We start from the raw sequence: 24,451 nt of genomic DNA, 5'->3' as shown, positions 1-24,451 counted from the left end.
TGGGGAAAAACCCACTTGTCCCATGAGCTCATGCAAACCAGAAAGGTCAATTATTCAATAACTAATACACATGAAGAGGGAGAGCCCAGCAGCACACAATGGGTCCATCGCCTTAAAAGGGCGCCAGGGACCTCACCCCTCAGGCTGAAGGAAGCCTCTATCACTCTACTGTAAATGCTATTACACTGCTTCAATAGAAAACAGCACCATGTTGGAAATCTTTTAGGTGTACTGAAAACACTTCTACTATTCCTCATAAATTCCTCATCACATCACATCTGACCACATTTGAGGTGGAGGCTAGGGCTTTAGCATCTGGAATTGTTTCATCTGATTGAATTCTTCCTTGGTATCAGTGAGCAGAAACTAGTGCTGATGTCCAGCATTACCTGTTGTTTTATCATATCTCAAAACTCATATCTAACCTGACTGAGCAAAGACAGGAAAGTTCCAGAATGATTCTGAACAAATGAAGCGATGAAATGAAGTGTCCACAACGCCCCCAGCCTGTCATCCTCCCAATGGCCAGATAGAACAGATCCCCTGGCCCCTGCCTCTGCCAGGGCCTCTCATTCAGTAGCCCACGCCCAGGCCCTACCCCAGCAGAGGAGCATCCCACCTCAAATACCAAAATCTATTTAGCTCCCAAATAGATGTTCTCACTGCACTGGCCAGGGCTCAGCCACAGGCCATGGTACAAAACATCACCAGGGGAACGACTAGCTAACTGGCTCTCCATAGTTAGAGCCTTCTTCACCCGTGTGCTCAGGTCTCATACTGTGTACATATTTGTATTTATTTTATTTTACCTTTATTTAACCAGGTAGGCAAGTTGAGAACAAGTTCTCATTTACAATTGAGACCTGGCCAAGATAAAGCAAAGCAGTTCGACAGATACAACGACACAGAGTTACACATGGAGTAAAACAAACATACAGTCAATAATACAGTATAAACAAGTCTATATACAATGTGAGCAAATGAGGTGAGAAGGGAGGTAAAGGCAAAAAAAGGCCATGGTGGCAAGGTAAATACAATATAGCAAGTAAAACACTGGAATGGTAGTTTTGCAATGGAAGAATGTGCAAAGTAGAAATAAAAATAATGAGGTGCAAAGGAGCAAAATAAATAAATAAATTAAATACAGTTGGGAAAGAGGTAGTTGTTTGGGCTAAATTATAGGTGGGCTATGTACAGGTGCAGTAATCTGTGAGCTGCTCTGACAGTTGGTGCTTAAAGCTAGTGAGGGAGATAAGTGTTTCCAGTTTCAGAGATGTTTGTAGTTCGTTCCAGTCATTGGCAGCAGAGAACTGGAAAGAGAGACGGCCAAAGAAATAATTGGTTTTGGGGGTGACTAGAAAGATATACCTGCTGGAGCGTGTGCTACAGGTGCAAGATGCTATGGTGACCAGCGAGCTGAGATAAGGGGGGACTATACCTAGCAGGGTCTTGTAGATGACATGGAGCCGGTGGGTTTGGCGACGAGTATGAAGCGAGGGCCAGCCAACGAGAGCGTACAGGTCGCAATGGTGGGTAGTATATGGGGCTTTGGTGACAAAACGGATTGCACTGTGATAGACTGCATCCAATTTGTTGAGTAGGGTATTGGAGGCTATTTTGTAAATGACATCGCCAAAGTCGAGGATTGGTAGGATGGTCAGTTTTACAAGGGTATGTTTGGCAGCATGAGTGAAGGATGCTTTGTTGCGAAATAGGAAGCCAATTCTAGATTTAACTTTGGATTGGAGATGTTTGATATGGGTCTGGAAGGAGAGTTTACAGTCTAACCAGACACCTAAGTATTTGTAGTTGTCCACGTATTCTAAGTCAGAGCCGTCCAGAGTAGTGATGTTGGACAGGCGGGTAGGAGCAGGTAGCGATCGGTTGAAGAGCATGCATTTAGTTTTACTTGTATTTAAGAGCAATTGGAGGCCACGGAAGGAGAGTTGTATGGCATTGAAGCTTGCCTGGAGGGTTGTTAACACAGTGTCCAAAGAAGGGCCGGAAGTATACAGAATGGTGTCGTCTGCGTAGAGGTGGATCAGAGACTCACCAGCAGCAAGAGCGACCTCATTGATGTATACAGAGAAGAGAGTCGGTCCAAGAATTGAACCCTGTGGCACCCCCATAGAGACTGCCAGAGGTCCGGACAACAGACCCTCCGATTTGACACACTGAACTCTATCAGAGAAGTAGTTGGTGAACCAGGCGAGGCAATCATTTGAGAAACCAAGGCTGTTGAGTCTGCCGATGAGGATGTGGTGATTGACGTCGAAAGCCTTGGCCAGATCAATGAATACGGCTGCACAGTAATGTTTCTTATCGATGGCGATTAAGATATCGTTTAGGACCTTGAGCGTGGCTGAGGTGCACCCATGACCAGCTCTGAAACCAGATTGCATAGCAGAGAAGGTATGGTGAGATTCGAAATGGTCGGTAATCTGTTTGTTGACTTGGCTTTCGAAGACCTTAGAAAGGCATGGTAGGATAGATATAGGTCTGTAGCAGTTTGGGTCAAGAGTGTCCCCCCCTTTGAAGAGGGGGATGACCGCAGCTGCTTTCCAATCTTTGGGAATCTCAGACGACACGAAAGAGAGGTTGAACAGGCTAGTAATAGGGGTGGCAACAATTTCGGCAGATAATTTTAGAAAGAAAGGGTCCAGATTGTCTAGCCCGGCTGATTTGTAGGGGTACAGATTTTGCAGCTCTTTCAGAACATCAGCTGAATGGATTTGGGAGAAGGAGAAATGGGGAAGGCTTGGGCGAGTTGCTGTTGGGGGTGCAGTGCTGTTGACAGGGGTAGGAGTAGCCAGGTGGAAAGCATGGCCAGCCGTAGAAAAATGCTTATTGAAATTCTCGATTATGGTGGATTTATCAGTGGTGACAGTGTTTCCTATCTTCAGTGCAGTGGGCAGCTGGGAGGAGGTGTTCTTATTCTCCATGGACTTTACAGTGTCCCAGAACTTTTTTGAGTTTGTGTTGCAAGAAGCAAATTTCTGCTTGAAAAAGCTAGCCTTGGCTTTTCTAACTGCCTGTGTATAATGGTTTCTAGCTTCCCTGAACAGCTGCATATCACGGGGGCTGTTCGATGCTAATGCAGAACGCCATAGGATGTTTTTGTGTTGGTTAAGGGCAGTCAGGTCTGGGGAGAACCAAGGGCTATATCTGTTCCTGGTTCTAAATTTCTTGAATGGGGCATGTTTATTTAAGATGGTTAGGAAGGCATTTTTAAAAAATATCCAGGCATCCTCTACTGACGGGATGAGGTCAATATCCTTCCAGGATACCCCGGCCAGGTCGATTAGAAAGGCCTGCTCGCTGAAGTGTTTCAGGGAGCGTTTGACCGCTGACCCATTACGGATGCAGGCAATGAGGCAGTGATCGCTGAGATCTTGGTTGAAGACAGCAGAGGTGTATTTAGAGGGGAAGTTGGTTAGGATGATATCTATGAGGGTGCCCGTGTTTAAGCCTTTGGGGAGGTACCTGGTAGGTTCATTGATAATTTGTGTGAGATTGAGGGCATCAAGTTTAGATTGTAGGATGGCTGGGGTGTTAAGCATGTTCCAGTTTAGGTCGCCTAGCAGCACGAGCTCTGAAGATAGATGGGGGGCAATCAGTTCACATATGGTGTCCAGAGCACAGCTGGGGGCAGAGGGTGGTCTATAGCAGGCGGCAACGGTGAGAGACTTGTTTTTAGAGAGGTGGATTTTTAAAAGTAGAAGTTCAAATTGTTTGGGTACAGACCTGGATAGTAGGACAGAACTCTGCAGGCTATCTTTGCAGTAGATTGCAACACCGCCCCCTTTGGCAGTTCTATCTTGTCTGAAAATGTTGTAGTTTGGAATTAAAATGTCTGAATTTTTGGTGGTCTTCCTAAGCCAGGATTCAGACACAGCTAGAACATCCGGGTTGGCAGAGTGTGCTAAAGCAGTGAATAGAACAAACTTAGGGAGGAGGCTTCTAATGTTAACATGCATGAAACCAAGGCTATTACGGTTACAGAAGTCGTCAAAAGAGAGCGCCTGGGGAATAGGAGTGGAGCTAGGCACTGCAGGGCCTGGATTCACCTCTACATCGCCAGAGGAACATAGGAGGAGTAGAATAAGGGTGCGGCTAAAAGCAATAAGAATTGGTCGTCTAGAACGTCTGGAACAGAGAGTAAAAGGAGGTTTCTGGGGGCGATAAAATAGCATCAAGGTATAATGTACAGAAAAAGGTAAGGTAGGATGTGAATACAGTGGAGGTAAACCTAGGTATTGAGTGATGAAGAGAGAGATAGTCTCTAGAAACATCATTGAAACCAGGAGATGTCATTGCATGTGTGGGTGGTGGAACTAATAGGTTGGATAAGGTATAGTGAGCAGGACTAGAGGCTCTACAGTGAAATAAGCCAATAAACACTAACCAGAACAGCAATGGACAAGACATATTGACATTAAGGAGAGGCATGCTTAGTCGAGTGATCAAAAGGGTCCAGTGAGTGGAGAGGTTGGTTGAGGGGAACGGCGATTTAGACAGCTAGCTAGGCCATCGGTAGCAAGCTAGCATAGGATGGAGTCTGTTGTTAGCCACCTCTTGCGTTCGGTCAGTAGATTAGTGGGGTTCCGTGTGGTAGAGGGGATTAATCCAAATCACACAACAACAACAAAAATAAGAACAATAGATATAGTTATAGAGGCCCGAGAAGAAAACATAATAATAAAAATAAATAAATTGTCCGATTGTCTATTCAGATAGCAGCCGGTAAGACAGCTAACGGTTAGCGGGCCGCAGATGGGCGTTCAGGTAACGTCGCGACGGAGGAGCCAGCCGGATCTCCTTCAGGTAGATAACGTCGGCAGTCCAGTTGTGAAGGCCCGGTGGGGCTCCGCGTAGGCAGCAAAACGGGTCTGGATAGGTGACCGCAGCCCAGGAGTGAACGATGGAACTCAGGATTGATTGACGGAGCTGGCTAGCACCGGAACAACCGATGCTTGCTCCGGAATCGACGAAAGCCGATTGTCACACGGATAGCAGCTAGCTAGCTGTGAGATCCGGGCATGAATGTCCAGAGAGCAGTCGGAAATCCAGGGACATGGAGAGAAAAATTGGTCCGGTATGTTCCGTTCCGAGCCGCGCTGCGCCGTACAAAACTGGCGATAGATTTTCGATAGATTTTCGAGCCAAAGGATAGCCGATGACCACAAACCGTGGTTAGCTGAATACTAATGATTTGCCAGTAAAGAAGCTAACTAGCTTCTGATTAGCTTCTGGATTAGCTTCTGGGCTAGCTCCTGGCTAGCTTCTGGCTAGTTTCTGGCTAGCTTCTTGGAGTTTCTGGCTAGCTTCTTGGAGGATTACAGATCTGAGGTAAATTATATAATTATAATTTTTTATAAATATAAATTGGTGAGGCGGGTTGCAGGAAAGTGTTTTGAAGATGAGTTGATGGAAAATAAAAATAAAATGTATGTGAAAAAAGTTGTAAATATATATATATATATATATATACAGGACACGACAAGACGAGGACAAAAGACGTCTGAACTGCTATGCGATCTTGGAGAGTGGGATATTCAATTACACAGCAGCCCTCTGTCAGTCTATTGAGGCCTCTGCTCTGGTCTCACCCCGCACACAGTTCTGGACTGGATAATAGTGAGGTTACCATCAATTAGAGAATCATGGCCTCCTCTGTGTCAGGACTAGGTCATGTTGCCTGGGGGCTCTCTGGAACAGGAGTCATGACTTTTCACCAAATGGAAAAGAACACAGACACGCACAAACACACACGCCACAGCAGTAGCAACGTTTCACCTCAAACATGAGAGAGAGTAGCTTTATGGCATGAAACTACATGGATAACAAAAGCATATGTTCTGGCCTTGGTCTGAAAGTCCTATGTGGTCCTGGTACTGTACACCATAAAGAGCATAGCAACAAGGAGAGTGTTCCTGCTGAGTCTAAAGCAGGGAGGGAAATGTTGATCAAGTCCGCTGAGCCAACCAGGCGCTCCTCTGCCCTCCGTGGCATTATAACTTCAATCGGCAGGCTAAATATCACTGTGTGCTGGACTTTCACTGCTTTTGAACCCACTCAAAGGGCGCCATCAAAGAGGAGCCAGTAAAAGGCCTTTCTTCCCAGTCTGGCCACCAGAGCTCAAAGCATTCAGAATCCACAGCCAACTTAACATGTTCACTGGGACCTGCCCACACCACTACCTCATCTCTTTCTTAACCCCAGTTTCTGGTCATGTTTTCTCATCACAAGGCACCATTTTAGATACAGTAGAAAGCCACAGAGTTATTCGAGTCGACAGTGTGCAGTAAAATAGCTGTGTGTGAATGAGCATGGTTGCTGTTCCAGCAGGTCATGTGATGTTACCAATGTCCCCTTCCCCCCATTAAGCTAGCCTTAAGCCTAACCATTGTGGTGGTGTTGATGTAGCCTTCTCTGTGGTCTTCGGTAGTTTTGCTATGAGGGGCAGAAAAAAGTCATTTATATTTGTGCGTCTAACTTTCTCACTCATCATTATTCACGATTCATTCAGGATTATCCGTAATCATGGTAGAATCCACATTAATGTAGAAGTGTTTAGAAACATTTTCTATTCTTATTTACAATGAAACTGACACTAAAGTGACACAATACATTATTTACCATTATTTTCTATTGGGCATAAAATAATCTGAAACACAACCAAAACAAACAGCAAATGCATCCAACAAGTTTTGAGTCATAAGCTTGATGTAATCATTGCATGCTAGGAATATGGGACCAAATACTCAACTTTTGACTACTTTAATACACATAAGTGGATTTGTTCCAATACTTTTACAAAAAGTTCTGTAATTTCTTAACGGTTAACCTGATATGGATGAAAATAGGCTCAAATTAATGGGGACAGTCTGTACTTTAACCTGTATCATTTCAAATCCACAATTATGGAGTACAGAGCCAAAACAACAGCAAATTGTCACTGTCCCAATACTTTTAGAGCTCACTGTATGTGGTGGCTGAAACAAAGCTAACAGAAGAGAGTGGGGTGATAGCTGGCTCTGAAGTTCCCACAGTAAGAGGGACTCAGAGAGAGATGGCCACGATGGGCTATGAACAACCTGTGCCACAGTTCTGACACAGGTCTGGTATGAGATGAGGACACTAGGGAAAGGAAAGGTGGATACAACTGAATGCATTCAACTGAAATGTGTCTTCCGCATTAAACCCAACCCCTCTGACTAGGCTTGTTTATTATGAGTGAGATATGGGTACAGAGATTTGAGATGGGTACATAATACTGATAAGCCCTCATAAAGCTGCATCTGATAGGACAGAGGGTTGTTTTCCCACTACAGGAAGTAGGACAGTCTATGAGCTTACGGGTTGCTGTAGAAGAGATGCACAGAGAGTCAGGGGTCAGTTATGGCCAGTCAGCCATGTTGTGAGTAAAAACCATGACTCCTAACCACCCCAGATCAAACACACACCACCCTGTGTTCTCCACCTAGCACCCAACCACCCACGTTGTTCTTATTTTACTTTCATTTACTAGTAGTAATATCAGGTATGACATGTATCCTACTTTACAGGACAGCTCTTGTTACAGATTCATCTCCCTCCATCTGCTGTAGTAGCGCTCCATGTATTTGCATTAGTGGTGTTTCTCCAGATGGTAAGCTTTGCAGAGGGTGATATGTCAGGAGGAATAAGGCCTCTCCTTGGCAGTGTGTCAAACGCAGCACCATTACCGTTTTAGGCCACCAGTCACACAACACAGACAGTGGAAATGTTATTACCTCAGCAGGCAGCTCCTCATAAATAAGAGCTAATGGATGTCACTCTCCTGCTCCCAGCCCCAAGGCCCAGGGCAGACAGACAGACAGGCCTCCCCCACATAGACCTAGCCCAGCCGCCCACCGGCCTCATAAGCCCTTACGGAACAACATGATAAATATTGGGGATATATTTCACTTCCACAAACCGTTCCCGTTGAGGGAAGTTGATATGGCTTGAGCTAAATCAAACAAAGAAGTGAGGCCCTCAACTTGGCCACTTTAAATGACGTCTAGAGTCAGGTTGAGGGCAGGATAAAGGAACATGTTTTGGTTACACATACCAAGCATTTATGAAACACACTTGTTAGGCGGCTGTTGACTTGGTGTGCGCTTGCTTGTGCCAACTAAACATTCTCGTTCATTTGTGTTTGTTGAGACCAACTGGTGCTGAGTACATATTAGGAGCCATAACCAGTGACCCTGTCTCTCTTAGCAGCCACAGAACAGCAGCTGAGCCTCCCACTAGTCCCCACTGCCATTTCTTTTTACCTACCCCATGAAAACTGAGGGGAGAGATTACAGTTCAGCTCTCCATGTCCCATCTGGAACCTTAACCATTAAGAGCCAAACCACAAGACAGGCCCAGGACCAGTTGTTGCGGGCATAGGAGGCCACACGCCTGCTCACCCACTGTCATCAGCACATATGGGGAGTCATTCATGTAGCACTTCTCACCTGTTGAGAGGGGTTGTTCCCCTCTCCTCTCCGCTCCGCTCCTCTCCTCTCCTCTCCTTCTCTCTCCTCCCCTCCCCTTCTCTCTCCCCTCTCCTCTCCTCCTCACTCCTCCCCTCTCTTCCAGCAGGTGCCCAGCAGTAATGAGTCAGTCTCAGCTTAGCCTCAGCTGTCTGCAGACAGCCAGCAGCCTGCCCAGACAGTGCCAACTGTCAGCCAGCCCAGAGCCTGCCTAAGCCTAGCCAAGGCCCCAGGGTAGGGCAGCCAGTGACGGGACGTCCCAGAACCAGGCTCTCAGTGACACACAATCAGTCTGCCTGGCCTTCCCTGTCCTCCTGGGAACAGACTCAGAAGGGTTAGTCCCAGGAGTGGACGTTCTAACAGACAAGCCCTTGGTTTGGTCAGCTAGCTGCATTCTGTCTGACACAGCTCCTCACTTCTCTACATCTATACAGACATTGATTTTCTAACACCCACATGGGAAATGGACTGTAGAGAGGCACGGTGAAATCACTCTACAACGTTTAGATGGGAAATAACAGTGATGCAGGAGAGACATGGCACTCTCTCTACAATACCCACAGTGAAAAATAACGTCTATAGAGACATGATAATGAGGGACAAATGGCACATAGATTCCGAGAAACAATACCTAAACAAATTGACTAAAGAGTATCCTCTGTGCCTAGTATAAAAGCCTTTTAGTCAGATTGGCTGCATGGGGTTGAGAGATATGGGGGCATGAGCTTCACAGCATGGCATTTTCCCATAGTCATCTTGTTGTTATATGAATCTCCGATGCGAGGAATGATACTGTCACAGTGAAACAGGCCTCAGCAGTGGCATGAATAGAGACAGGGATTATCAAAGGCAACACACACAGCTTCCTAAGTACCCACACTTCTCTTCTCTCTGTCAGTCTCTCTTGCTTGGGTGACAGGCAGCCAGCAGGGACCAACAGCCTGAGATGATCTGTGATTCAGACAGGAGGTGCATTTGCCAAGCTTAACTCGATAAGCAAACTATTAATAATTAAATTAACAGATCCTCTGACTGCACAAGAGTCGGGAAGAGGACTGTCTGGAGTGAGGAGTGATTTGAGTAAACACAGGTTTAGATTTTAGTCAAATTGCAGTGTTGGGCTGGAGGGACTATGTTCCTTTTTCTATGTTTTGGGTTTTCTGTGTTTGGCCTGGTATGGTTCTCAATCAGAGGCAGCTGTCAATCGTTGTCCCTGATTGAGATCCATACTTAGGTAGCCTTTTGAGTTATGGGTGATTGTTTCCTGTTGTAATGTTTGTTTCACATTTCAGGACTGTTTTCGTTTGTATCATTCACTTTGTTATTTTGTATTCTTTAGTGTTCAGTTTAATAAACTAAAATGGACACTTACCACACTGCACATTGGTCTGACCTCTCTTACTCCTCGTCAGAAGAAGAGGAGAATCGTTACAGCTCTAGCATCTTTTATTTTTTAAACAACAAAGAGAGCTTGATCCAGTGAATTCCTGAAACAGTCATTATGCCTAATCCACGGTGACATTGTCCCAGAGAGACTGCTGTACTCAGAGGTTGGGGAGAGAAAATGAAATCAAAACAAACAGGAGGATAATAGAAGCTGTGGGTTCTTCTCCTTTCTCTAACTGCCACTGCTGTTTGTTGTTGGAGCCATACACGATGTCTCCAGGCCACTGTTGTCTCAGACACTCCAACACAGTCAGTCATGAATAGGGTGCCATTTGGGACCCAGATCAGATCTACCCAAATCAAACAAACAGAACCAGTATAACGTGCTGTGGTGAGATCAGGGACCAGACTGACTGGAATGCTGTGGTACTGTTGACACGACATTTTAGGCAGATCAGATCATGATTTTGCAAGATGATAGTCAAATGTTATGGCAACAATATCGTGTGGCTAGTGTGGACAACTATGGCCTCTACGGACAGATTTGAGAAGAAAACAAAAGCCATGTCTAATTTAATGTTTCTCAAAACCAACCCACTCAGGGCATCCCCACTGAGCGCAAATTAAACACGTCAACAAATCATAACTAAAAGAATGGGCTGTAGTAGCAGCAGTACAGCAAACCAAACAGCCTGGCAGATCTAACACTACATATTTGTTGAGAGTAAATAAAAGGCAGAGACATACAGGAAGACAGACAGACAAATATTTTATGTTCTAACAGATCAAGAGAGAGAGGGGGGGGGAGAGAGAGACCAATTGCCTCTCTCTGGATCAGGTAGAAACCATGGGCTCTTGGAGTCCCAAGGCCGACTGACAGCCATCCACGTCATACCATAGAGTCTAGACCAGGGATGGGCAACTCCAGTCCTCGGAGGCCTGATTGGTGTCACACTTTTACCCCTGTCCCAGCTAACACACCCAGTTCCAATAATCAACTAATCATCATTTTCAGATTACAGTGAAATTAGTTTAATCAGCTGTGTTTGCTAGGGATGGGGGAAAAGAGTGACAACTCCGGCCCCTGGGGACTGACCATAGACAGCCACTGAAACAGCCCCTTGAGCTTGAAAGGATGCACATACAGTGGGGCAAAAAAGTATTTAGTCAGCCACCAATTGTGCAAGTTCTCCCACTTAAAAAGATGAGGCCTGTAATTTTCATCATAGGTACACTTCAACTATGACAGACAAAATGAGAAGGAAAAAAATCCAGAAAATCACATTGTAGGATTTTTACTCGTTACCTGTATTAATGGCACCTGTTTGAACTTGATATCAGTATAAAAGACACCTGTCCACAACCTCAAACAGTCACACTCCAAACTCCACGATGGCCAAGACCAAAGAGCTGTCAAAGGAAAGGATGCACATACAGTGCTTTGTCACACACCCACAGCCTCACCATGTCATATACTGAACAAAAATATAAAACGTAACATGCAACAATTTCGCTGATTTACAGTTCATATAAGAAAATCAGTCAATTAAAATAAATTCATAAGGACCTAATATGGATTTCACAGGACTCGGCAGGGGTGAAAGCCAGGCCCAGCCAATCATAATACATTTTTCCCCACTAAAGGGCTATATTACTGACAGAAATACTCCTCAGAAATACTCCTCAGTTTCATCCAATGTCCGGGTGGCTGGTCTCAGATGATCTGGCAGGTGAAAAAGCCGGATGTGGAGGTCCTGGGCTGTAGTTGTTACACGAGGTCTGTGGTTACGAGGCCGGTTGACAAATTCTCTTAAACAATGTTGGGGAGGCAGCTTATGGTAGAGAAATTAACATTGAATTCTCTGGCAACAGCTTTGGTGGACATTCCTGCAGTCAGCATGCTAATTGCACACTCCCTCAAAACGTGAGACATCTGTGGCATTATGTTCTGTGACAAAACTGCACATTGTATAGTGAACTTTTATTGCCCCCAGCTGCTTAATCAGCTACTTTATTTACCACACTTGTCAGGTGGATGGATTAACTTGGCAAAGGAGAAATTATCTCTAACAGGGATGTAAACAAATTTGTGCACCAAATTTGAGAGAAATAAGCTTTTTGGAACATTTCTGGGATCTTTTATTTCAGCTCATGAAACATGGAACCAACAATCTACATACTGCGTTGATATTTGTATTCAGTATAGATCAGGGGTAGACAACCCTGGTCCTGGAGGACCACAGGAACTTTATGTGTTTGATTTAATTGACCTGGAAAGTTGAATTTAGGCAATCACTGAACTGTTTAATTAGCTCAGTTGGTCAGGTGTGGTGCCTAGTTGGAACAGAATGCTGCAGTACCTGCGGGACTACAGGAACAGGGCTGTCTACCCCTGTCATAGATGATAGAGGTCTGAGAGGAACCCATGCCCCCATATCTTATGTCAATAGTCAACCAAGTCGAAGCTCAATATGTGAGAAAGTTACAGTTACAGAGCTCTCACAGCACCAGCTCACACAAAGCAGATTGTGTTAAAGATCATGTGACACACGTTACTTTTCCTCTTGTCACTCTTTGATATTCCCTGTTTCAATGTGACTCTATGGATCGGGCCAAATGAGGGGAGGCTGGTAAGCATAAGCGACAGATCCTCCAGCAGATGTCATTTGTGTGAGCTTGGAGATGGGAGGCATATGTTCCCTGTGTCCGTGCAGACCATGAACATTTACACAGCCCCAGGCCAGGCAGCCGTATTCTAATCTGTTCCTGTTCATGGTGGGAAGTGATTATCTGAACAGAAACACATGCACTCTCTGGATCCTCTCCCCTGCTGTCCCTCAGAACATAGAGAATCACAGTCACTGTATGCTAAACCCACAGATGAACTGGAAATAGTTTTTTACTGTGACTGCATGAAAAAGGGGATAGAAATAGAAACTGAATTCTACCCAAGGAAATTCACTGGCTTAGTGGAAACAACAACTCTTATCCTCTGCAAGGTGAGAGGTAGAATCCATTGTTGTGGTTTTATTTGACTAACTGTCAGCCCAGTCTCATTTTCTTGTGTGTGTATGTGTGGTTTCTACAAGCAGTTGATTCAGGTAAACAGGATACCTAAAGTAGAGGCAGGGCCTTTAAAAAGCCACAGGAGTAAATACTTGCCCTGATGTGAGACAAAGGGGGGAGAGACAGAGAGAGAGAGGAGGCCCTGTGGTGAATCGAGGGGGAGGGGTAAACACATACCCACTGCTTTTCTCTAACCATCACTTGTTTCCCTCAACACATGTCTATCATCCCCTCTCCTCTACGAATAATGACCATGTAATGAACATGTTAGAGCAACAACAAAAATGATTTGCTGTGGCACTCAAGTATAGTGAAACTCAACAGGGAGGAACATTCCACCTGACCATACATTATCAACATTAATATCCATCAAATATACAGGAATAACACAGTAGTAAGCTCTCTGATTGGTGGTAGCACTTCTACATGGGGGGGGGGGGGCAATCAGTGTCACCGACTCCCCCCGTCTCTAGTCTCTGTCTGTCTAAGACTCAGGGTCAATTAGACACTGATAATAGTCGTGATGAGAAGACTTGCCTTCAGTGGAAGCCTTCTGTAATGCAGTTTATTTACTAGGAGACAATGGAAAGGCCTGCCCTCAGTGAGCGTGGACCACACCACCCACAAGAGGCATTAACGGGTCACTAGAGGTCTTCATGGGTCCATCCCAACCTGAATACAGAGACCCCAACCCGAATACCCGAGACCCGAACCAGGTCCAAAATTTTTACTTTTCCCTCAGGTCGGGTCCTATTTGATTGTCAGTGGGTCTCAGGTCTATGTTACTACAGCTGATAGACCAGAGTGGACCAGACCACGGATTTGCATAGGCTATAGCATATTTATTTTACACTAATAGGGTGCATTTATTTACTTATAGAAGGCCTGGCCAACATGTAAAGATGTATTTGTTAACCAGAAGAGAAATTTGGAAATATTTTGTATTTTTTTAAATTTCACCTTTATTTAACCAGGTAGGCCAGTTGAGAACAAGTTCTTATTTACAACTGTGACCAGGCAGTCTTTGTCACTCGTTCCAATCGGGTCTGGTCTAGGCCCGGACCTGTTAGGGTACGAGTTCTGTCTAGGTCTGGTTGTAGTCGAGTCCATTCGGGTTTGGGTCTGATTGTCCTCGGTTCTGTTCTGGTCCGGTCCCAACTTTTTGGACCCGAGCAGATCTCTTCTACCCACTGCATGCAGATGGGCGGGTGCATCCTGTCCATTCAAATCCCAGACCGATTACTATTTTTATGCATCTTTACATTTTTGTCATTTAGCAGACTTACAAACTTAAAATTAATGCATTCATCTTAACCCTAAAATCACCAACAGGGGTCAAAAATGTAATCTCTTCTGTATACTAGTTGTGCGTGGCTAAGATGAAAATATGGATTCAATAGTAAGATTTGTGATAAAAGCACCAATTTTGGTACAGGTGTAGGTGTATGTACCCTGAAAATATATATAGTGCATTTGGAAAGTATTCAGACCCACATTTTGTTACGTTACAGCCTTATTCTAAATTGGATAAAATATTTGTTTATCCTCATCAATCTACACACAATGCCCCACAATGACAAAGCAATAACAGTTTATTTGAGATTTTTGCAAATGTATTTAAAAAAAACTGAAATATCACATTTACATAAGTATTCAGACCCTTTACTCAGTACTTTGTTTAAGCACCTTTAGCAGCGATTACAGCCTCGAGTCTTGTTGGGTGTGACTCTACAAGCTTGGCACACCTGTATTTGGGGAGTTTCTTCCATTCTTCTCTGCAGATCCTCTCAAGCTCTGTCAGGTTGGATGGGGAGCATCGCTGCACAGCTATTTTCAGGTATTTCCAGAGATGTTCAATCGGATTCAAGTCCGGGCTCTGGCTGGGTCACTCAAGGACATTCAGAGACTTGTCCCAAAGCCACCCCTGCGTTGTCTTGGCAGTGTGCTTAGGGTTGTTGTCCTGTTGGAAGGTGAACATTAGCCCCAGTCTGAGGTCCTGAGCGCTCTGTAGCAGGTTTTCATCAAAGATCTCTCTGTACTTTCCTTCGATCCTGTCTAGTCTTCCAGTCCCTGCTGCTGAAAAACATCACCAAATGATGCTGGCACCACCATGCTTCACAGTAGAGATGGTGCCAGGTTTCCTCCAGACGTGACGCTTGTCATTCAGGCCAAAGAGTTCAATCTTGGTTTTATCAGACCAAAGAAACTTGTTTCTCATGTTCTGAGAGTATTTTAGGTGTCTTTTGGCAAACTCCAAGCGGGCTGTCATGTGCCTTTTACTGAGGAGTGGCTTCTGTCTTGCCACTACCATAAAGGCCTGCTTGGTGGAGTGCTGCAGAGATGGTTGTCCTTCTGGAAGGTTCTCCCATTTCCACAGAGGAACTCTGGAGCTCTGTCAGAGTGACCATCGGTTTCATGGTCACCTCCCTTACCAAGGCCTTTCTACACGATTGCTCAGTTTGGCCGGGCGTCCAGCTCTAGAAGAGTCTAGGTAGTTCCAAACTTCTTCCATTTAAGAATGATGGAGGCCACAATTCCAGTCAATGTCTCTATACCAATTTGATCTTTCAGTCATCTTTCAGATGCAATTGGAAACAAGTTTATAGCCCATAGCGTTCCAAAGTTAGACCTAAAAGTCTGATGACACCGGTGACCATATTGCCTGTAACGCCATCTCTGTGGCTATTTTAGGTCATACCGGTATGTCAGATTATCAGTCATATTCTGTTAAAGGTCCCCAAAGCACACACATCCCTGGGTCGTTCGTCTTTTCAGTTCGCTGCAGCTAGCGTCTGGAAAGAGTTGCAACAAACACTCAAACTGGACAGTTTTATCTCAATCTCTTCATTCAAAGACTCAATCATGGACACTCTTGCTGACAGTTCTGGCTGCTTTGCATGATGTATTGTTGTCTCTACCTTCTTGCCCCTTGTGCTGTTGTCTGTGCCCAACAATGTGTGTACCCTGTTTTGTGCTGCTTCCATGTTGTGCTGCTGCCATGTTGTGTTGCTACCATGTTGTTGTCATGTGTTGCTGCCATGCTATGCTGTCGTAGGTCTCTCTTTATGTAGTGTTGTGTTGTCTCTCTTATCTTGATGTGTCTTTTGTCCTATATTTTTATTTCATTTATTAGCATTTTTAATCCCAGCTCCCGTCCCCGCAGGAGGCCTTTTGCCTTTTGGTAGGCCGTCATTGTAAACAATAATTTGTTCTTAACTGACTTGCCTACCTAAATAAAGGTTCAATTAAAAAAATGTTTTACAAAAATTGCTCAATCGCCAATTTCTCAGCCTCTGAGTATCACAGAAACACAACACTGTGAATTAATAACTTGACTAGAAATGTGTGAAAATTTTAAAATATATGCTTATTTTGGGGAATTTAAACCATTTACTTGTGTTAAAAAAGGTTAATAAATTAAGAAGTGTTACTATTTGACTTTTGTTTTTGCCATAATTTTGCCATAATTTCCAAATGTGTAAAAAATTACCGCTTTTGGTGCTTTTAGGAGTCGAAATACATTATTTTGGTGCTTTAAGGGTGATCTTGACGAGACAACCACATATCACAGTCATCGCAAGTACATTTTCCCTCAATAAAGTAGTTATCAGCAAAGTCTGTGCTAGTCGACACCCCTGCTCAGGGAACGAGAATGGTTGTTGGTCTGACCCATGGCACTATGCCAGGTTCTGGTCTGTTACCCAGGCAACAAGGAAGTGGTCCTCCATAAACTTTTTAAAAGAGCAGTCAGAGTTGATCTCCTGCCTTATTCTTTACCACAGGGACCACGGACATTGAGTTTATCATTGATCTGACCTTATTGAAATGTACTATGTTATGATCAGCACTACTATGTAACCATGTTCTGCCTATTGAGGTACAAATGCTAGATGTTTGGACAGAAAACAAAGATAGTAGAGAAACCTGATTCCCCCCAGTCTAATGATACATCAATAATAAATCTGATCTTTGCTCAGAATAACATCACATCAGTCTCTGGGTAAACAGACACCAACTGCAAGACCTGCTGAATGGGTTTAATTGTGATTAGATCCCCATAGGGTTTTTATTCAGACTCAATCTAATATCAAATTACAGACTGGTATTACATAATTCCTTATCCTTTAGGGCAGGGTTCCCAAATTTGGACCGCCGGCCAAATTCAGACAATTTTATTTGGCCCCCCTAAGTTCTGAGCAAAGAATCAATACATTACTGTAAAATCACCAGGATTTTAAATGATTTATAATGATGTTCCGCCCCCCCAACCCTCCACTCAAGAAAACAATAGGCCCACGGCTGAATCTAATTGGGAACCCCTGCTTTAGGGTAAGAGACCAGCACAGACTTGTGTCATTGAAAACCAAAATCATTTCAACGTTATCTCTTAACCCTTGAGTCTAAGCCTTTAAGAACTAAACATGATTACAATGTTGCACAAACATTGTGCTGCATCATGCACTCAAAACTATCACACAAATACATTCATAGGAATGTGTATGGTTATTATAGCATGTTCATCAAATTAGAACATTTAGGTTAGAGGGAAATGTATGAATTTTCTCTCCCTCTGACAACACCCATATGGAATTGGAAAATTACTTCTACAGGACTTTTTTGGTCTGTAAGCAGGAGAGTTGTTTGTTTTAGTGGCTCGGAATGAAGTGCTGTGAAAACTACTTCCCTGCTATGAGCTCTGAGAGCGGTTCACTTCACAGAAACGCTCAGTCAATGAGCCAGCTCTGTGAGAAATCAACAGGTGACCCTCCTGAAGAACAAAACCAACAATGTTCCCTCATCACCCACCTTGGTAGCACTACCAAACACACACACACGCGCACGCACACACACCCTCAAAGAAAATGAAAAACCAGCTCAAACCAAAATGGATCAGCGGTATATGGTATGTGATGTATCACCAAGCTAGATAGAATGCTACAACACTGCTTATGTCCAAAAATAGTTTTAAAGTGTGCTGGTCATGGCAGTTTCCACACCGCCTGGTATTCAGCCACCTTGTCCTGGGTGTGTGGGAATGCACACCCCCATCACCACTGCTGCAAACAAACACTTTACTTAGCCCGCTGCGTCTATTTCAGAGAAATGTGCATGAAACAATCCCCAAACCCCATCACTCACTCACACACACAATCACACACACACACACGCACACCTTGCCTGCAAATGCCCAGGAAAGACGCCTACATGCTTAATCTGTATTTATTCAATTAGAACCCAGAGCAGCAGCATTTCTCCTAAATGACCTCATCTCAGTAATCAAAACCATGCTCAGAATGAGACAGAGAGAGGAGAGAAAGGGGGTAGATAGAGGAGATAGAGGGGGTAAAGAGAGCAAGAGAGAGGAGAGAGGGGGTAGAGAGGGGAGAGAGAGGGGAGAGAGGGGGTAGAGAGAGGAGAGAGGGGTAGGGAGAGGGAGAGAGGAGAGAGAGAGGAGAGAGAGGAGAGAGAGGGGGTAGAGAGAGCAAGAGAGGGGATAGAGAGAGCGAGAGAGAGGGGTAGAGAGAGCGAGAGAGAGGGGTAGAGAGAGCGAGAGAGGGGTAGAGAGAGCGAGAGAGAGAAGAGAGAGGGGGTAGAAAGAGCGAGAGAAAGAAAAAGAAAGAGAGTACTTACTGTATGTACTCACTGTTTAGGTGTCTTTAACCTCTGATCATATTGGTCTGTATCTAATCTTTCATGACTCTATCAGGCTTGATACTGTGCTCTCCCACTGAATCACACAGCGGGGAGTCAACTCCAGCAGAAATGAAAGAGAGTCAGTGATAAGGACTAATATTAGCAGCTGTGTGTTCATGTAACACCATGCTTTACTCCTCTGTCATCCAGTCTGGCGAGAAGATAGCATTTCACTCCCACAGGTGCCATGGTTGCTAATGATAACTTCCACAAAGGAACCATAGCAGAAATGTTGTTCATACCATCGGTCAAACAAATGAGAGACATTAGATATGGGATCAAATGGCTTGAACCCCACCACCCCACATTGAGTCATGTTTTCCATCTGTTGAATAACACTCTGTGTCCCAATTTGTTTTAGATGACTCAATGTTATGTCACCTCTCTACCATTCTACTCACTGGCTTGGCTTGGCTGTGTCTTTACTTCAACTACTCCCAGTGGCGATGACCTGCCGGCCCTGTCACTCTGTTATTGTAAAGAGTGACATCATCCTCCCTGCACTGTAAAAGGACCCTCACTTCAGCCATTGTGTGACTAGTCTAGTATACACTACAGCGGTTTCAGGAGCTAGGTTTCCATCCAATCGGCGACAGATTTTCATGAGAATATTCTAAAATATGCATGAAGAAAATAAGCACATTTTCCCACCAGTGGTGTTTCCACCAAATTGACTTGTTTCAGATAAAAATCAGTGCATGTTTCAGATAAAAAATTGTTTCCGATTAAAATCTGAACTTCAATGTTTCCATCACATTTTCAACTCTACCGATAGTTTTGTCACAAAAAACTTTTGTGTTAAATACAAAAATGTGTCTACTCTGGTCTTGGCCCGTGCACTCTATCCAACAGCTCACAGATACAGTGTGGGTAGACTGTTTATAAGAGCGGGAATAAGAGCGGGAATGTTTCTATTTGTCAAAAAAGCAGTCAAGCATCGATCATCATGTCACCAGAATAAGACCCTCGATATTTATTGGAAAGGAGCATCAAGATCATTGTACACTTTCACCACCCTTTGAAATTCATAACTTATTTCATCTGTAGCCTAATAAACGGTCTATTTGAGCATAAAAGCGTTTTCCCCACCATTTTTGTCACATTATTCATTTTGCCGACACAAAAAGATCCCACCGTGTCGAACAAACAAAGGATCTGTGGACATTTATAAAATTTCACAAAACTTCCTGTTTCCATCACAACTGTCAAGATTTTTTATAAGGTATGACTTTACTCGCATAAAAACTGTGGGTGGAAACGTGGTTACTGAGCCGTGGTTGTATCTCTGTAATGTCTTTAACTTAAATATGGCGTCAGGTTTTTTTTCACCAGTAAATCTTATCTGATTCCATCAAGTGCACACCACCACACCCACAAGCCCAGCCAGTTAGGCAGGCTGCAGCTCATGTTTTCTGTTTCAAATCTAGGAGGTCCATAGAAAATGAACAGGAGTGGAGGGACTTCCTTTTCCAAAGGCGCTGATTCCGGCTGTTCCATGGTCATTAACCCAACATGACTCAGACAACCCTCCGTCCTCCACCTAAACTGACCCTCCACACCTCCACAGATCTGGATGGGAAAGTCTGGACTCAACAGCCAGCTGCGAGGCTTTTCCCCTGGCAGCCGGCTTCTAGAAAACTCTAATAGGATGTAGGCGCTTTCCATGATGTCAACATTCTACACATTACCAAATTCATTTATTTTCTTTACATCCACAGACATATACAAAAGAAATACGGAAAGGAATGCAGTCAACACACCAACTACAATTTGGACTAGATCTTGCCTACAAGGTGAAAAGCAAAGTGACAGCCAAATGGTTGGCATAAAACACTGTAATGGTGCTCAGCCAAGTATAGAACTTCCTTTGCCTTTTTAGGGGCTATGAATCACCCAGTAACAGATGAATGATATTGGTTACTAAGCTCAAGCACTTGTTTGGCCAGCTGCAATGGTGCACAAATAAAACAGAAGAAACCTAAATGCTGCAGGGCCAGGCAGTGTGTCACTGAGTCCCCCACACACACTGCCCAGGATATTAACCTGCTGTAACATTCTGCTAAAGTATGTGTGTTCTCCCACAGCACTGTCTGAAAGACCCCTGGCCCTCTCTCTCTCAGCTCAGTGCTCTGGCTGGGCCATGGGTGAGTGACATCCCATCCCACCCTCCAAGTTCTGTGGTTTAGATTTTGGATCAGATTGCTTGGGCTGGGTGAGGATCCAGAGCCTCTGACCAGGGATCATCAACTAGATTCAGTTGATTTTTTCTTGAGCGGATGGTCAAAGGGCCGGAGCATTGTTACAAACAATTTGCAGAATGCAAATTGACCTCAAGAAGCCAAACAGATATAATATTGAACAAAAACATAATCATTTCAAGCCTAGCTTACATTTGTAAACAATCACACATCTCTCTCATATGTGTGAGAATACTTTGTAAAATATTTCCAAAATTAAAATGACTTGGAGCTGATTTCCTGGTGTTTTTACGGTACTTTATGTCCAACAAGCGGGCCACCAGTTGGGGAACCCTGCTATAGACTATGCATGCAGAGCATATAGGGCGTTTATACTGCACTCATTTCTCACAGATTTAACATACTGTATATATTGGGAATTCCTTTGCATTTTGGATGTCAAGGGACAAATAAGAGGTTGATGCTCATCTAAAAGATATGGTTGCACATTATTATTTTATACCGCTATTCACAAAGAACACAGTTGTGGTATGGTTATTATAAAGAGGAATAAAAAGTGTTGATCAAGACTGGATTGGACACATTCTGAAATGCTAAGTCCATACAAAACAAATGGTCTTATTTCCCAAATGAATGTTCTTTAGTGAGTGCGGACTGACCTGCAAGTTTCAACTAAAGGCTCCAGAGGCACCGTTGCCATGACAAAGCAATCATCCAGAAAATATCTGTGAACTGCTGATCGCTGAGCTGCATACAGTCTTCTCCTACCTACCCTATATTCTACTCATCTTGTTAACAAACAAAATGTAATAACCAGTCTATCATTATCTTGGTGTTACTGTCCTATCAGTATTATTAGTTACATATCACATGGTAATTAATCACATTACTGTCTCATTACACTGTAATAAGGCACTTGTACTGTGGTTTACTGTTTCCTATCCCTACTGGAACAAGTCAATAGTGCATGTTTCCTTGTTTGGACCAAAACGCAAGGATTTGCTAAAAATACTAAAGGACTTTGAAGTGTTTATACAATACTTAGCCTACTGTTCCATTCCAAAGAAGAATAGGGTCAGAATGGCTGAACCGTGGTACAGTAATCTGATCTGACCAACATCCCTGGTATACATTTAATGAGCTTTCTGAAACCTTATTAGACCTTCAGATCACAACAAAATCCCCAAGCAGCACTTGCTGCTGACTGCCCCACTATTGTCTCAGTCACTTTAGACATGCAGCTGCCCGCCCCCAGTCTAGTCTCCTGGAATTAGGACCTGGCATTACAGACTCCTGAAGACACAAAGAGGATTCCAAAGCTTGTCCACTCATTGTCAGTTACATCTTTATGAGCACCTTCACAAACAAACTAACTGTGAATATAAAGGTTTTGATAGTGAAAGGGGAAAGACAAAGAGTTAAAAGTGTGGGCACCTATGGACAACACACTGTGTGTGTTGGAATGGCATTGACAAGACTATAAAGGACAACTGTGGCTGGGCAATAGCTGCTTGGTCCACTCGCTTGAACAACAACTGTCTTTAGCAGCAGCTGTCATTGCTCTGCAACTGTTTGAGCAACAAAAGGGATTGATCAAGATTCACACATGATATCAACGTTAGAGAAAGGCATGCATGCAGGGATATTCTCTGTAATGAATATGCTTACAGTTATGGATGTGTAGGAATTTCTTTATATCATAGTCTGATTCACTTAGATTTTTTGGATCCAAATGAATGTTAGTTAGTCTGTTGGCTAAACCGTTATTAGGCTACTCAATAGGCAAATTCAATGTCTGATAATGAACATGGGTCTACATTAATAAAAATGGTAGGCAAGAGATTTGTCAATACTGCACCTAATGGGTATGATGGAAAATACGTTCAATGTGCCTGTTCAATGTGCCTGTTCAATGTGCCTGTTCAATGTGCCTGTTCAATGTGCCTGTTCAATGTGAGTTTACATAGGAGTTTTGTTTCAGATTTATGCTTTCAAGTACAGCAGGCCCAGAGGTTCTGAGCGACGTGTTATATTGTAGCCAACAATTATAGACAAGACAGATGTTGACAACTCAACTTTGAAAATAAGTATTTTTAAATTGCACCTGTACAGGTAGCCGAATGTTATAATAATTAGATTATACAGTCTTACATCAGAGTTCAGCCTAAATCACAATTGTGAGACTATATCTTCACTATTTGTTCCACAATTTACTTTCCATAGCCGAGCGAGATTACGTTGCCAATTGACCTGTTATTCATTATACTGAAAAATAGGCTCAAAATACAAATTTTATCTAAACACAATTTCAAGTTTTTTCCCAGAATATGTTCTGTGCTAAACAGGCCTCGGCGAATATATCCCACTATTGCGAGAAGAAAATGAACTAAACCCCATCATACGCTTGTGGGGTCCCCATTCGCAACAGCTCAGCCAGCCTCCCTCCAGATTCCCAAACATTCCGTACAAAGTGGCTGGAGAAACGGTCGACTATTTACTAACCTGGATAAATTGTATAGTTAGGGCTGACTTTCCGACACCACCACCTCCAACCACAACCAGTCGATACTTCTCCTGCACCGAGCCGTCCTTCCACCCTGCCATCGAGGACACACTTCTGCACTCGCCGCTGTCTGAACACCAGTAGTGAGGAGACACCCACTTTTCAGTGAAAGGCCTTCAGTTGAAAAATGGAACGAAGGAAAATCGCGAGCCTAAATAGACTGAAATGATAACTGCGTCTTAACGGTTAACGGAATTAACGGTGCTGCTCACTGAGATACGGGCGACCGAGTCCATACGCCCTCAACAGCGTTGCTAACCACTGCGTTTTTAAGATGTGAAACAGAAAGGAGTAATCAGTTAGTCCAATACAAATGTCCGTCGCTAGGGGCACTTTACTTCTCATGAGTAGCATCGACTAAAGGGACATTTAAAAATTACCATTGTAGAATACTCGTTTTATGATCTATGTTCCTTTCATGTAGGGCTTACAATTATTTTCTTTATGTGCTGTGCCAACAAGAACATTTATAAGCATTCATTTGGGCCTTGCACAGACTATCCTCAGTAGGCTACAATGAGGTCATGCAGTATTAATGTCCGTGTTAATGTAATTAACACTATCCACCATCCAGCCCACACATGGATGGATGGTGATTGTAATGGATTTCATACTTTCATCTCTGATGGTCTGGATGATCAATAAGTCTATCTTCCAAGTAGCACATCATTGTTAGTGGGAAAGACAAGTTTAGTCTGGCCTGGAAGGATGGCTTTTGGCTAATTTCTATGTATTACCTTAAAAAATGGGAAGATATGCTGCAGCTTGACACTGTCTGTTTTCCACAGCTGTGAAGCGCTGTCCTCACAGACACCGTTGGCCAATATCAAGGCCCCCAGAGTGAGAGCTTTCACACAAAGGCACTTTGTCCACATATTTATATGTTCTTAATTCCATTTCATTATTTGTATTTGTGTGTATTGGGTATATGTTGTGAAATTGTTCGATATTACTTGTTAGATATTGCTGCACTGTCGGAACTAGAAGCACAAGCAGTTCGCTACACCCGCAATAACATCTGCTAAACACGTGTATGT

At 43.7% G+C, this 24,451-nt stretch overlaps 1 protein-coding gene across 1 annotated transcript in view; it reads right to left on the bottom strand.

Moving 5' to 3' along the window:
• LOC110506681 (ras-related protein R-Ras2) overlaps nucleotides 1–23,857 on the bottom strand; it is a 48,391-nt gene extending 24,534 nt beyond the window's left edge. The window contains exon 1 of the mRNA XM_021586472.3: nucleotides 23,354–23,857. Coding sequence (XP_021442147.1) covers nucleotides 23,354–23,455 — 102 coding nt within the window. The 5' untranslated portion in view covers nucleotides 23,456–23,857. The remainder of the gene's footprint in view (nucleotides 1–23,353) is intronic.
• Between the last annotated feature and the right edge of the window lie 594 nt (nucleotides 23,858–24,451).

Source organism: Oncorhynchus mykiss, chromosome 26 (genome assembly GCF_057628025.1).
Source record: "Oncorhynchus mykiss isolate SJ-2025 chromosome 26, ASM5762802v1, whole genome shotgun sequence".
NCBI lineage: Eukaryota > Metazoa > Chordata > Actinopteri > Salmoniformes > Salmonidae > Oncorhynchus > Oncorhynchus mykiss.
Note: the sequence above shows the minus strand (reverse complement) of the source record. Positions and strands in the feature narration are given on the sequence as shown.